The sequence below is a fragment of the Accipiter gentilis genome, chromosome 3, assembly GCF_929443795.1.
Source record: "Accipiter gentilis chromosome 3, bAccGen1.1, whole genome shotgun sequence".
NCBI lineage: Eukaryota > Metazoa > Chordata > Aves > Accipitriformes > Accipitridae > Astur > Astur gentilis.
In genome coordinates this window covers 34,898,768-34,913,827 of record NC_064882.1, presented here as the reverse complement: position 1 = coordinate 34,913,827, position 15,060 = coordinate 34,898,768, and the positions used below count along the sequence as shown (strand labels likewise).

General features: G+C 37.7%; 1 protein-coding gene across 1 annotated transcript in view; it reads left to right on the top strand.

Moving 5' to 3' along the window:
* EVC2 (EvC ciliary complex subunit 2) overlaps positions 1-15,060 on the top strand; it is an 80,244-nt gene that overhangs the window by 55,766 nt on the left and 9,418 nt on the right. Inside the window, exons 17-21 of the mRNA XM_049794863.1 lie at positions 33-237; positions 1,547-1,669; positions 10,478-10,705; positions 12,904-13,124; positions 14,577-14,664. Of these exons, the coding sequence (XP_049650820.1) occupies positions 33-237; positions 1,547-1,669; positions 10,478-10,705; positions 12,904-13,124; positions 14,577-14,664 (865 nt within the window). The remainder of the gene's footprint in view (positions 1-32; positions 238-1,546; positions 1,670-10,477; positions 10,706-12,903; positions 13,125-14,576; positions 14,665-15,060) is intronic.

Genomic DNA, 15,060 nt, shown 5'->3' with positions numbered 1-15,060 from the left:
GAAGAGCAAATGGCTTTTGTTTTTTTTAACAGGCACCTTCTAAGTTTACCCCTCTCACTATCAGAAGAGGAATTGCTTAGAATGAGGCAAGAGCTGCACTGCTGCTTCTGTCAGGTGGACAGCACCTTGGCTTGGCCCAAGATAAGAGCAAGAACCTTGCTTCAGGCTTTTGAGGTGGAGTGGAGGGACACAGAACTGCTGAAAGTGGATCAGAATTTAGCCATGACCAATAAACAGGTGGGAACAATGTGGGAGCAGCGTGGGGATGTGCAAGGGGATCATGGGTGTATCCACATGTTGTTGGCCTCGGCTGCAGATACGGTTCCATAGCTTGTCCATAGATGTGACAGCGATGCCACTTCTGTCTGTGTGGATCAGTGGACCTTAAAGATAATTGTTGAGTAGCAGTTGGATAAATATTTTTTCCACATACACCTGTGTATTTCTGCTGCTTGCATGTCCTCCAGCTTTCCCAAGAAGAAGGCATATGTATGAAGAAGCAGATGAGTGGCCAAAAGGGGCTGCACCTCTGAGGAGAGTCAACTGAAATGCCAAAAATTGGAGCAGTGCTGAGCCTGGCTCTGAATGTCAGGGACAAGTTGGGTCCTTTAAAGTCCAAACTGAGGTTTCTCTGGCAGCCCCTACACAGTATTAAGTTTGTCACTAAATCAAGGAAAGATTTAGGGAGGTTTTTTAGGGGAATGTCCTACACTGTCTTGTCTGTGTAGGAAAGGGGTGAGGGGTGTTACTTCCTTCAGTAAAGTGTAAAACCTGTGGAATCATAAATTATTTTCAGTTCTTAAATAGGAGGAAAAAAAGTGTTTCCTGTATGAATTGTATCTGATACCATCGTAAAAAGGATGACTTTCCATTCCTTTGTTTGTGTTCTGTTATGTTTTCTAAATATGTAAACTAACTTGGGATAATTGTACTAGGAATTAACCTAGTTTAAAACCTTAATAATTTCTAAAGTACTAAATAAGGAAAATGACTTTGCAAAGCCTTAAAGTGGAACAGATGTTATCATTTCCCCAAGAGTACATTATACTTAGTTGATATTCTTGTAAAGAAATATAAAGGTCAAGAATAATTTGATTACATGGAACGGTGCCCCTTAATACTATCATGGTTCTTTTGTGGTTCATATACTGTGTATTGAAAACAATGTAGTTCTTAAATTAATATTCTTTGTTCATTTTTAACCATACTGAGGGGACAACTTACCAGTTAAAATCTTCTATTATTATCACTGCTAAAGGTTGTTGAAAATCAAATTTATGTGCTAGCAGTTGTCATGGAAAGGGTGAATATATAATTCTGCTTGAAAGAAATTAAAAATGAAATTTCCAGCTTTTTCTGAATGTCTGAAAGGAATGTCTGAATCAATAGGCAGCACCTTCATTTCAGAAATACTTTCTCAGTGAAAGTTATCCTTGCCAAGTGTCATTAATTGGTGGATCTGCCAATAATAGAAAGTAATAATCTTAATATTAGCATCCTCATATACCTCTTACAAATAAAGCACTTTGTGCTCATCTTCTTACAGCAGCATTCTAAAACGAAAACAACAGCATCCAGAAATAGAAATAAGATAGGTATTCTGAAGAAATCTTTACAGGACAAAATTTTCATTTATGAAGACTTGGTGAAAGATGAAAATTTGAATAAGGTAAGTGCAAACTTTTTCTGTACTGAGGTGTCCTGGTTTCAGCTAGGATAGTGTTAATTTTCTTCTTAGTAGCTGGTACAGTGTGTTTTGGATTTAGTGTGAGAATAATGTTGATAACACACTGATATGTTGGTTGTTGCTAAGTAGTGCTTATCCAAAGTTAAGGATTTCTCAGTTTCCCACGCTCTGCCAGCAAGCAGATGCACAAGAAGCTGGGAGGGAGCACGGCCAGGACAGCTGACCCGAACTAGCCAAAGGCGTTTTCCATGGCATAGAACGTCATGCTCAGTATATAAACTGGGGGGAGCTGGCTGGGAGGGGTGGATTGCTGCTCGGGCATTGATCAGCAGGTGGTGAGCAATTGCATTGTACATCACTTGTCTTTTCTTGGGTTTTATTTTTTTTATTATATTCCTTTTCATTACTGTTGTTGTTATTATTATTATTATATTTCATTATTATTATTGTTGTTATAATTTATTTTACTTTAGTTATTAAATTGTTCTTATCTCAACCCACGAGTTTTACTTTTTTTTTTTTTTCTGATTCTCCTCCCCATCCCACTGGGAGGGGAGAGGAGTGAGTGAACAGCTGCATGGTGCTTAGTTGCTGGCTGGGGTCAAACCACGACATGAAGTCAAAACCTACGTCTTCGGTAATTAAGGAATGGCAGTTTTCTATCTATGTGAATAAGAACCAGATAAAAAAGGTCTATGGTGTAGTGGTATGATGCATCTCTCTATTCTTGCCTGCCTTTGTCAAGATGTTGTATTTCAAGCTTAATATTTTTGGCTTTGTTTTAATTTTTGCACCCTAGTTACAGAATTTAGTTACAGAATAGTTCATGTCTTGCCCTTTTTTCTTCCCGTGGTTCTGGGGCTTGGCTTATGCATGATTGCAAGACTCCCCTAGATCCTGTGGTTTTCTTAGTAAGGCTTTCAAAACACAGAATCATAGAACAGTTTGGGTTGGAAGGGAGCTTTAAAGGTCATCTAGTCCAAGCCCCCTGCAGTAAGCAGGGACATCTTCAACTAGATCAGGTTGCTCAGAGCCCCGTCCAACCTGACCTTGAATGTTTCCAGGGACGGGGCATCCACCACCCCTCTGGGCAGCCTGTTCCAGTGTTTCACCATCCTCATCATAAAAAATTGCTTCCTTATGTCCAATCTAGATCTAGCCTCTTTCAGTTTAAAACCATTACCCCCTGTCCTCTCATAACAGGCTCTACTAAAAAGTCTGTCCCCATCTTTCTTAGAAGTCCCCTTTAAGTATTGAAAGGCCACACTAAGGTCTCCCCGGAGCCTTCTCTTCTCCAGGCTGAACAACCCCAACTCTCTCAGCCTGTCTTCACAGGAGAGGTGCTCCAGCCCTCTGATCATCTTCGTGGCCCTCCTCTGAGCTCGCTCCAACAGGCCCATGTCCTTCTTCTGCTGGGGGCCCCAGAGCTGAACGCAGTACTGCAGGTGGGGTCTCATGAGAGCACAGTAGAGGGGCAGAATCACCTCCCTTGCCCTGCTGGCCACACTTCTTCTGGTGCAGCCCAGGACACAGTTGGCTTTCTGGGCTGTGAGTGTACCTTGTTGGAAGGTGCTTCACTACATACTTCAGCTGAGCAAGATTTATTTCTTGGACCTCTCCTAACGCTACTGAAAACCCAGAAATGGGTTCTTAGATCTGAAGACTTTGTGGGTAGGGACTGAGTTTATTCATACAGAGCTTATTGAAAGGGAGCCTTGATTCTGGTGGCTATCTTTTAAAAGTCTCACAGCCCCAGTCTAAAGTTAATCCTTAAGGAACGAGTGGGGCCCATGCCAATACAGGTTATTGGAGGCTTTTTCCTTCTCTGCCAGCAAGTGGTCAATGAGGTCTTTTTCATGTTCCTTAACCTTTCTCTCTTTCTCTTTCCCACTTGTAAAATGTGGGTAATATTACTTTAGGTATCAGAGGAATGTTACAGTGATAACTGTGTTAGACATAGGTGGTGCACAGCTGTAAGAACTATGCAGAACAAGCAGGTGTCATTGGTAGATAAAAACAGTTTCACAGATGATTGCAATATCAATTTTAGTACCAATTTGGACAAAATTCTATTTTTACACCTCTTTCCTGTGTTTTTTATACTTGTATCCTGAGGAATAAAAAATACTGGGTCAACATGTCTATTCAGAAATAATTTCACTTTTATGTGAGAGCAACACATTGTTAGTATTGGTTGCAGATGATAAAAGCAGATGTTTATCTAGTCCAGCACACAGTCTTCAAAAGTGAGAACAGGTGCTTAGGCAAGAATGCAGCACTCTTTAATGCTTTAATAAGTCTGGTCCAAGAATGTCCTAATCCTTTTGTGGGGGCATTTAAGCTTTTGGCTTCAATACCTAATGCCCTGACCTTGAAAATTTAGATTTTTTTTTTTTTTTTTTTTTTTTTGTACTGTTAACTTGAAAGTACAATGGAGTATGGGCTAAGATCTTATGTTCAAAAAAGTACTCAATACTTGTTTGGTATGAATATTGCCTTCCATTTTTGTTAGAATCTTTTTTTAAAATTGGAAAGTTAGCTTCTCTTAGCCTCATTGTTTCAGTTTTATATGCACCATCTGGCATACCTGTTGTTGTTCTAATTGTATGGCTGCACATTAGTTATAAAAAGCCAATGCTTTGGGCTTTTCCCAATAAGGAAGCTAAACTATTGTTAAGTAAAAATGTTAGTTGTCATATTATCGTTAGCCTTATGCTGATCACAGAAGTAGAGTTTTTTTCTTTTGGCTGTTGCAATCTGTTACCTTGTTCCTCATTTAGAATCTTACACCTCTAAATTTTGCATTAATGTGAACACTTTTATCATCTAACTCAAAATTAACCATCTGAAGTGGCACAACCAATTGGATGATAGAGCAATACAGCTCTGCTGTATTTCTGCCTTCACTGCTGCTATTCTCCTGCAGACTTCTCATGGTGTTGTGGGTTCTGTCTCACTACAGGATGGCTGTAAAATGGTTTCCAGCTAACGCTTATGAAAGCAGCAGCAGGATGTGTTTTGCAGTACTGTAAAACAGGCATGACAGAGAAGAACAACTCATAGACAGGAGGCTGTGGGGTGGGAGGCCATGGGAAGAAGTTTGAAGCCTAGTCTTGGAGCACCTGAGAGTATCGTTGATCTTGCTGTGAAAATCTTCAAAAGCAGGCTGTATCTTCTACTTTTGTGTTTCATAGCTGTTTTAAGCTGTCTTGTGCATGAGGAAGTAGCTGTTCCTTTCTGAAATAGCAGTTACCTATCTTGGAAGAAACACAGTGGTAAAAATACTGGCATTCTTTAGTCTATTTTCCTTGCTGGGCTTAAAAAAACCAGTAATAAGACTTGAATGAGAAATGGCTTTGGGGTTGCAGATAATCAAGTACATTTTCGGGTTATTCCCTTTATTTGTGATATTTAGGACTGAGACAACACTAGTTAGCCATTAGTCTGAACTAAATGTGGAATTTAGAAGTCAGTGCTTTCAAGCAATGGACTAATCATAGTGCATTTACAGCATTGGCAATTTTTTGTGTAGTTTGGATGTTTCAGGTGGAATCAGCAGCAAATGTTCAGACCGATGGGAGCTGATTCATCATAACCAAAGTAGTTTGACACTAATAATATTGTGTCAAACAGTACAATGTCAAGCGTTATTTTACAGTCTTCTGTTTGGTATGAGAAAAGTCTTCAAGAATGGCCAGGTTATATTAGTTTATAACTAGTTTATAATTTAGTTTCTAATCAATATTTGATCCGGCTTCTACTGAAGTCACTTTCTATGTCATACTGAAGTCAGATCTACTTGCAAGCTTTGATTTTCACAAGTGTGTTTCTTTGTTTGCAGAGCTGTGATTTCAGACCTGACAAGAGGCAGAAAGAAACTCAAGGTGGCTAGGGGTAGATACTAGTACCAGTTAGGTAATGCAACATTTTGTTTGCTTAACAGCAGTTAATTTACTGTATGATGTTGAACAGATGATGAATGATAAAGCTGAACATCATTCCCATGTATTTGGGCATGCTTAACATATGGCTTCTTACTTAGTAATATGCAAATAGTATCTAGTTTTGCAGTTTGGACCATAAATCTTATGAGTCATGGAATATACTGAACATATCCTATAAACCTCCTGTTATTTGAACTGGTTGACAAAAGTGTAAGTGTTTCGGTCATCAATGTCATGTCTTTTGCCTTTGAATTCAGCTGAAATTAAAATATACATTCTTGTGTCTCCTTATAAGTGAACTTGAGTTGTCAGAAATTAAAATATACATTCTTGTGTCTCCTTATAAGTGAACTTGAGTTGTCAGACTGCCTTTCCATCCTTATTCATTATTCATTTTAATGGGTTCAAACTTACACTAAAGGTGATCACTCATTTACTCATTCATCTATTCATTATTCATTCATCTATCCCCAGATTTCATATATGTATAATTCATTTAAAATCCTTGTGTCTGAAACTGATCCTCCTGTGAAGAAAGAAGCAAACTTTAAATTCAGTTGTGTGAACACACCTGTCAAAACATTGCTGTGTAATTTTTTTATCTGCATTTTTAAAGATTTATAGCACATCCTGTTCCTCAACCACAAAGGCAGCCTTCAGATTTTACTTATTCATTTTGTGTTATATAAAAACAAATCATACCTCAAGCATATATTTTCCCCTTTTTTGAGATATTGTAAAAATATGTGTATTCTCGCAGGAAGTATCTTAGACATATAAATAAAAGATGGAAGAAAAGAAGGACCAGCTCTTCAGTGTGTGTATGTTGTCATAACTCATTCAAGCTTGTAGTGTTGTAATAATTTCTATTAGTTAAGAAGCTGCCCTATTACCTTGAATAGGGAGCATCATGTAGACTCTAAAGCATTAGTTCTTTTGAAAATGGACCTGTTTGCTTCTAGTCAGGTAGGTCTGCTTGAATTTTTTTTTCCCTTCCTTGAATGGGTGCTGTTGTAATGAAAATCATAATATAAATAATTTAGTCTTTTGCGACAAAAACATTGGTCGTTCTCATCCATCTCCATTTTCCTGCTTCTAAGTAAACTCAAAATTCAACGTTGCCAAAGTTTTGTAAGGTGACTTGTGGCATTAGTGGTCCAACCTGGTTCATTTCTAACATGAATTGCCCCTTAAAGTGGTGTCTGCTGTAGTGATGCATCTCCCTGAACACCTTGCTAGATAGCAGCTGTTGTTGGTGAAGTATTAAGTGGCTGGCTGAATCGGATATAAATTCATTGCCTTCCTTTAGAAGCTATCTCTTCTGGTATTTGTCAACACATGTGTTTTACTTTTGAGGACTCACTTCCATTCCATTTTCTAAGAATCACCTCAGAGTGCAACAACTTTCACTGCCAAAAAGAGGGGTGAGGGCAAGTCAATGGAAACTTAACAACTGAGACCTTAAAAAATTGGACAGTCAGACAGTATGGCTCTGAAAATTGCTAATTGCTTTTGAGAACATTGTCTTGTGTCACAGTGATCAGTAGTATAACAATTCAGAAAAAAATCCTTGAGTCTTATTTGAGAAATTAGTCTTGTGCACAGGCTTTTGAAGAAAGATTTTTTATTTTTTTTTAAATTTTTTTTTGTTTTAAATATTTGCCTTGGCATTGAAGTGTAGAATAGTCTTGCTTCTAGGCCTTAGTCTTATGTCACTGGCTCATAAGAATATCTTGAAGTAACACTTTGGATTTTGAAAATAAATTTGCTTTGACAAAATAAATAAACCAAAACAAACAAACAAACTCCCCCAAAAAGCTGAATTAGGGTGGGATTGGCTGTTTTGTGCAATCTGTATCAAAGTCATGATTGGCAGGATGTTCTGTGGAAGTTTTTATCTCTGATTTCCGATCAGTGCTGCTAGAGTACAGTGTACAGCTTTGAATGCCTGTGAATTGCTGGACTGTGAGCTTAAATGGGAGATGCTAAAGTTACTTGCTTTTCAGTAAAAAGCATTCTACAGAAAACAAAAGGCCTCAAATTCAATTTAATAGGTTTCTTGCCTGCCTGCAAGGAACATAGAAGATAGGTATAAAAAACTATTACTGTTATTATTATTGAATTTTTTCCTACTGAAAACTGAAACGTAGAAACAAGCAATGGGTATTTCTGGATCTATCCTAAGGTAAATGTTAGCTGCTTTTTTTGAACAGGTACTGGAAGGCAGCTCAGCTCTTTTTCCATAAACTCCAATTTTGGCCGTCTCTTTTGCTTTTCACTGGAGATTTCTGCCTCCCATGTTCAAAAATAACAGCTTGGGTTTTATCATTTTCGTTACCATATTTTGAGTATAATATCTGAGTTGAATTCTCCTCCTAACTCAAATATCCTCTATGTTTATTTGCAACTTATATGCTTACTTATTATGTAGTGTCACACTCCTACATTATTCAAGATCAATTTGTTAGATTAACAGTAATGTTGAGAGACACTGTCTTTTAAGGTGGAGATTTGTTAAAGATATCAAGAAAAGAATCTTGCCTCTACTTTGTGTCTGTAGGATGATTTCTTACTCGTGTTGTAATTAGCTTAATTCATGTTAGTAGGAAATACTTTCTGAAGGTAACTTTCCATCTCTTGCATTCAAGGACATTCTAGATGATGTAATGGAGACTTTGGAGAATATCACATGAGCATGAATGAGAATATCACAAGCATATGTGGTTCCAAATCACATTTTAAATTTAGTTTTATCTACTGGATAATAGAATTTGATGATACACAATCACTCTTAGCAGGTCCCTCATCAATAAAATTTCCAGAGAAAATTCCTGGGCATTATGTTAAATATTTATCATCTCAGGGATCTAAAAACTTGGTGAAGTCTCCTTAACTGCTCCTTTAAAGCTAATCCTGAATAGAGTCAATAATGTGTAATTCTGATAAGCATGAATAGAAAGCTCATAAGGTTTTAATGTCTTGAGTACATACCATCTCTATTTGCAAAGGTAATCTGAGGGGCAAAATCAGGTGTTGTGCCAATGGGAAGTCGTACAGTGTCTAAAAACTACAGTTGACCTTTATAGCGTTGCAGTTCACACTTGCAGGACAAAAACTGTTGGTCTTCATTATTCTTATTTTATAGACTGGTAAAACTGTAGAGAAATAAAGACTGCATATATAAAGGCATACCACAGGATGCCTGCCGTGCTAAGATACTAACTATGTACGCATCTCAATTAAATAGGGATGTTCATCTCTTCCTGCTCTTTAAGGTAGAGGCCAGACTTGATGGGATGAATACTTTTCCATAAAATGCAAACGTGAGTACTTGGTCTCAGGTGACACAGTGATAGTAAACTCAACCAAAGCTATTTAAAAGTTTTTGAGATGCCTCCTTTGATGGCTGTGGTTCTTCCATTCTGTCACAGGCAGGAGTTACTTGAGCATTGCTGTTAAAATACGTAATACTGGAAACATCTGAAAATGCTGATTTCTGAAAACGTTTTTTTTTGGTACGGTGTGAAACCTATCAGATTAGATTTGTCAGGACCAAAAGAGAAATTAGAGATGGAGTGAGGAAAAACCCTGCACTCTGATACCCAGCAGTGTAGAGATGGGCTGTTTCTGTGCTTAGCTTTATTCTAAATCCAGTGTGTAGGGCAGCAGTTGATACCAACACCAAGCAGTGGAGTTGGAGCTCTTGTGGTTGCATGTACTTTCTCTCTCTCTGTCTTTTCTCTCTTACAATCCAACTTCTGGGCCCGTGTGGGTAATACAGGGAGAGAGAATAAAACCAAACTGATAATTATTTAGCGTCTTTGAGGATTCAGCTATCCAAATGTTAGATATGCAGCGTAGCCATCAATGTCTAACCTAGACATCCACACTTACACGTCAGTGGAGAAACATTTGTCAGGATACAAAACGTACCGAGAAGTGCCTTTTCCTTTTCTTTCTCTATAAAGGGAGCGTAGAGTGACAAGCTCAGATGGAAGCATCTAAGGAGGGTAGTTACAGCTGGCTACTATCCACACTGACCTGCAGAAAAATGGTCACAGTGGCAATATCACCGGCAGTGAATGTCAGTGGTATAGCATGGAGAGCTCATCAGTCACGTTGCATTTGGTCATGTGCTTGCACGCGCCATGCTTGGCTTTCACCCTTGGATACTTTCTGTGAATGTTCCATCAGATGTGTGGCAGCAACATAGTTGTTGAGTTAAATCATTTTAATTTAATCCTGTTTGATGTCCATTCAATCCAGTTTTAATCTTGTTTGATATCCATTACCAGTAGACTCTTGATTTACAGTTTAACTTTGTTTTATATAAGAAGATTTTTGGTTATTTGCTTAAAGAATAGTAGGTTGAATTTCATTGGTCAATATTAACAGTCAGTTGCTGATTTGAAACTAAATACAGTCTTTCTATAAATTTTGTATTTTTGCTAAACAGAAGGATGTATTTTATCTTCCCATTTTTCCAATCACATGGGTAAGCATAGGTTTATTTATATTTTTAGTTTTTATTGATATTAAAAATTATATAGACCCTCAATTTTAGGTTAGTATTTAATATTAGTTATGACTACCCTAAAACAAAGCCTGATCTCTTTGAAATATCTGACCTTACTGTAGTAATTTTTTTTGATTAGTTAAACACAGTAAAAGCTTGGAATTTAATGTTAAAAGCACTTTCTAAAACAATGTATTACATTATAACATAACAGCATTGATTTCTTTGCTACTTTAATCCTGTTTGTTAGTTCCAGAGTAGTAAAATCATAAGCATGCATGTCACGTTTTCTGTTAATCTTGTTATCTTTTGTGTTTTGGTATTTTTTAGGTTAAGTATGAGTTGCTGCTTGAGAAAGAGTGTCAGCTGCGTGATCTGGAAAATAAACTTGGAGAGTATATTGCTTCTTTAGCCTTTCAGAAGGCTGTTAAAAAGTCCAAAACGCTGGAACTGTATACTGCTATCATAAGCATTCAAGCTTTGCTCTTTGAACAACTGAGCATGTCAAAAACCCTGTCAAAATTGGAATGTATTCAGATTTTAGAAGCACATAATCCTGTAAGTAATGAAGTTGTGAAAAGGAAAAATTCATGTTAGGAGACAGCAACTATCACAGTAGCTTATTTGACTTTGATTTAGCTGTGCTGGTTTGCAGTTCCTGGTGGTCCAGCCTTTAATTTCTGTGGTTACGTGCACTTTAATGCACTCAGTAAAAGTAAAGAGAAGGAAAGTATTAGAGCCAGGGAAGATTGTGTATTATTATTTATTTTTATTATAGTAGGATCCAGAGATCTACAGGCAGAAAGAGCAGTATTTTTTGTGGCTAATTAATATTAAATTTTTAATGATTGCAAGGAAGACAGTTGGGAAGTGATTGTGAGTCACGACTGGGATAGTGTGTAAGTAGTCGTGACTCTGTTACAAAACTGTTCATGTTATAGTGCTATCCATATAGCAAAATACACAGCCACATGATATACTTCAATCAGAGATTATATTTATACAGCCTCCTACCTGTCTTATCTCCCTCCAAGCACACTCATGCAGTTTAAATAGTAGAAACTTTGGAAAGGCCTCTTCCCTTCATCATATTTATTACATACTTGGTATGTGCCAGTTTTCTAATCCTTTTTTAATACTTCAGTGCTCTGTATTCATAAGGATTATTTTTTGTTACATCTGCTATTTGGAACTATCCAAGTGAGGCTTGGGAGAGCACTGGAGTAGAACAAACAAAATGGGTTTTTAAGAGCAAAACCTCTTTGCTAGAGGGCATCATTAGACAGCTATTGCTGTGAAAACTCCTGGTTAAATTTTAATGCTGTCATCTCTACAGTTTCTTTGAGAATGGCAGTTAGAATGCTTAAACGCTTCCAGTTTTGCTTAAATCTGTATTGGGTCTGTAGGAAGTAGTGAAAGTTGTATGTAGATAGAGTATTAAAACTAATTTAATCTGGAATTATTGCCTTTTAGGTGCTAAGTGTAAGGGGGCCCTGCAAAGAAATTGCTTTTAGCTTCTCTGTCCTTGAACAGATGAAGAAAAAGAATTGAAGGAGAGGCAGAAGAGAGACCTAGAGTAGCTAACACTGGATTCTTTATTCAATGTGCAAGAACTGAGTTGAGCCCTATTTTGGGGAAAAAAAATATTTTAGGCATTGTTTAAAGTGCCTGTTAGGCTTGGTTTACAGGGACTGTTTCCTGGTGATCAAACCTCTCTCTCTTGCTGTGTTTCTGTCCAACTCCTTTGTCTCACTAGCTGGCAAATTTTAACACCTGTTACGTTAAAACAAATGTATCAGATTACACAGGATTCCTTAATGCTGATGACATCAGTGATAGTTTTGCCAGTCAGTGAAACAAACATATCTGGCTATATGTGAATTTGCTTCATCCCCTTAGAGATAACAACTTAATACTCAGTTTTGGTGTTAGGAAAGTGAATCTAAGCTCCAAAGTCAAACCTTGCTGACCAGGGAGCAGACACTTACTTGGAGACACCATGCTCCAATGAATCTGTAGTCTGAATACAGCTGATGAGGTGGAGGAATAGATGGAAATTCAGCATTTTCTCCAAGGTACAGGTGAGGAAGTAGGGCACTGAGATACTAAGCAACTTAAAACTTGAGGTCAGACAACGACATTGGAAAACTGGCATATGAAGCCTTCTTTGTGATGTCTAGTTTGACTCTTTGGCCAAAGAGAGATCTTTGGCATTGAGGGATCCAGTCCACTTAAGACTTCAGGTTTCAATCCTTTGATTTTTAGAGCATTGTATTTTAACCCTAATTTTATCACACTAAATGTGAATTATTTTTAACTTCAAACCTCTTTGATATTAGCTGTTGATTCAGTATAACTAAAACTAGTCAGAGTTTCTCAAGCTGTTTCAGTGGCTTTATGCAGCTTATAGATGAATTCTAATGGTGCCATTCTTTTGTTTGGATCTCAGCCGTGCTGGTAGTGTACTTTCTAGATGTCCTCTACAGTGGAAGGTTCCAGAGAGCATCAACCTTTAACACAATGAAAATTGACTCATATCTTTCAGCATTGTTCTGATATTCATAGCGTGCAAGTCATGTTTAGTGAAGCCATGCAATGGATTGGAAAGGGTAATGACTGCAAGTGGCTGAGTAGAATGAGAAATGAATAAACCAATATCAGAAATCCTGATACCATCTTTTTTCTTCACTCCAAATGAAATTTGTTCTTCCAAGTTAAATTATGACTTTTCATCATTATGTGTTTTCAACCTCTAGGAGATTGAAGAACTTGACAGGAAGCTGGAGTACGAGATGTTTCATAAGGAGTCAACTCAGCAGCAGCAGCAGCAGCATCTAATGAGTAGGCAGAGGTGGACTCCGGATGGATTGGGACTTTCAAGTGAAGCTGTGGAAATGAATGCAGACAGACAGGTGACAGTTCTGCTAAGACAGGCCATGAATAAATGTAGGCAACTCATAAATCTGCACCAGCAAAGGTAAGTGCTTTGATCTTCGGTTTTACTAAGTTACTGCGGTCCTTTTAGACCATAAGATATCATGGAGAAACAGCAGCCATTCACAGTTCTGCTGTGTTGGGGAGGGACTATACATCTATGAACAGTGCATTTTTGTGATGTGGCCCAGAGTATACCTGAGGAGTCTTTGGAATATTGAAATAAGAAACAGGAAATAATAACAACGTAGTTACATACAGATTGCGATGTGTTGCAGGCAGTCACCATTTCTTGACAGGGACAGTGGCAAAATAGCAATATTCCTTAGCAGCAAGGAGAAAAAGAGTTTTAATCCTGTTCCTTTGTCTCCCAGGAAGATAGGTAGGGACTTCAATGAAACCTGATCTGCTGGGGTCAGAGAAAGTAGCTGAGACAATTTAAATTGAATTTCCATCTCCACTGTCACACTGTAGACTGAATTCCCTGTCGCACAATCATTTTTGATGGGATATATAAATTCTTCTCAGAGACAGGCTCAATTTCACTTTTCCCTGGACAGTTTTTAAGTAAAGATATCAGTGACAAAAAAAAAAGCCTCTTGGGAGGTATGTAGAAATATCTTTCTTGTCGTGAAGGTTGCCTAGCGAAAATGGGTGATAATTTTCAAAATTGCAAAGTATTGTATTACATTAGGGTTACAGGAGTTAAAAATTACATTTCCATGTGTATTGCACAGTATTAAAAGCCTACTACGTTTCAAGGTTCATGTAAGATCCTGAGAGGGTGCTTTCCATTACAAAGAGGGTTTTCTGTGAAATAGCTGATATATTAAAAAAGGCTTTGATAGGGTTTGAGTGGAGTTATTGCAGGCTTATGTCTGTTTTAATTCTGAAAGGGCTGGAGCTCTACTCGATGTAGATTAATGACTCTCCTGTTGCAGAAGTAGAGAGTCACTAGAAGAGCAGGTAGGTTACTGGTTTCTGGATACTACTGTAGAGATATATCAGTGAAGCCTTCAAAGACACTGCAACTAGTCTTTACCTGAAAACATAATGGAAGGAAACAAATTTTGTACTTCTCCCAGGTGACATAAGGATGGCTTCATGATTTGGTCCAGAAACAAAATAGACCACCAGTAGTGAGGAAGTTAACTGTTTACTGTTACATTCCAGAAACAAAAAGATCCACAACTAGCCATAAAGTGTGGTGATTAAATTTAAAGAAGAGGATGGGGACAGGTTGAATCATGTTGCCTTGCAGCAATTCCAGATTTGAATTGTGTGCAAGACCATAGCCTTAGATTCTGCTCTAATGTTTGCTTGGTGGTTCATGGGGAAAAAGGAGAAGTTGGCTTATTTTAGAAGTTACGCTGCTCACCCAACTTGGCTGACAGAAAGATATGTTTCCTGAATGGATGACTTTCAGATATTGTTTCCTATAATACAGTCATTGCGCCTGGGAAGATTTCAATGTTAATTCTGTCTTTCACCTCAGCTTGAGAGATGAGCAATGGAATTGTGCAGTGCTTGAAGATCTCCTGGAAAATATAGAAATGGATGCATTTTTGGCACTTTATAGTCAGGTAAGCATGAAATTGAACAAAGCTTCCAAGTTTAAATTACAGCTGTATCCGGAAATCAGCTTTTCTTGCTTTTTTGGGAACTATTACAGATGTATTTGGATCCAGTTCTGCTAATAGTCACTACCAGTTCTGGTGTTCGTAGCGTGTATTATCATTCACTTCAGTTAATTCTGACCTACTTTGAGCCTATTGAATTTTATTGAGTTATACTTCTTTCTGTTCACTTACAAATCCTTTCCAGGGGTTGTCCTGTTGCATTTCATTCTGTGGAGGAAACTAAATTGCCTGAGTTTCTGGTTTACAGACAGATTTACAGTTTGATATCCATGTAATGAGACAAGAGTTTTGTTTAGGCTTTAATCAGTGTTAGAAAGAATTTGCACTGATCGTGTTACA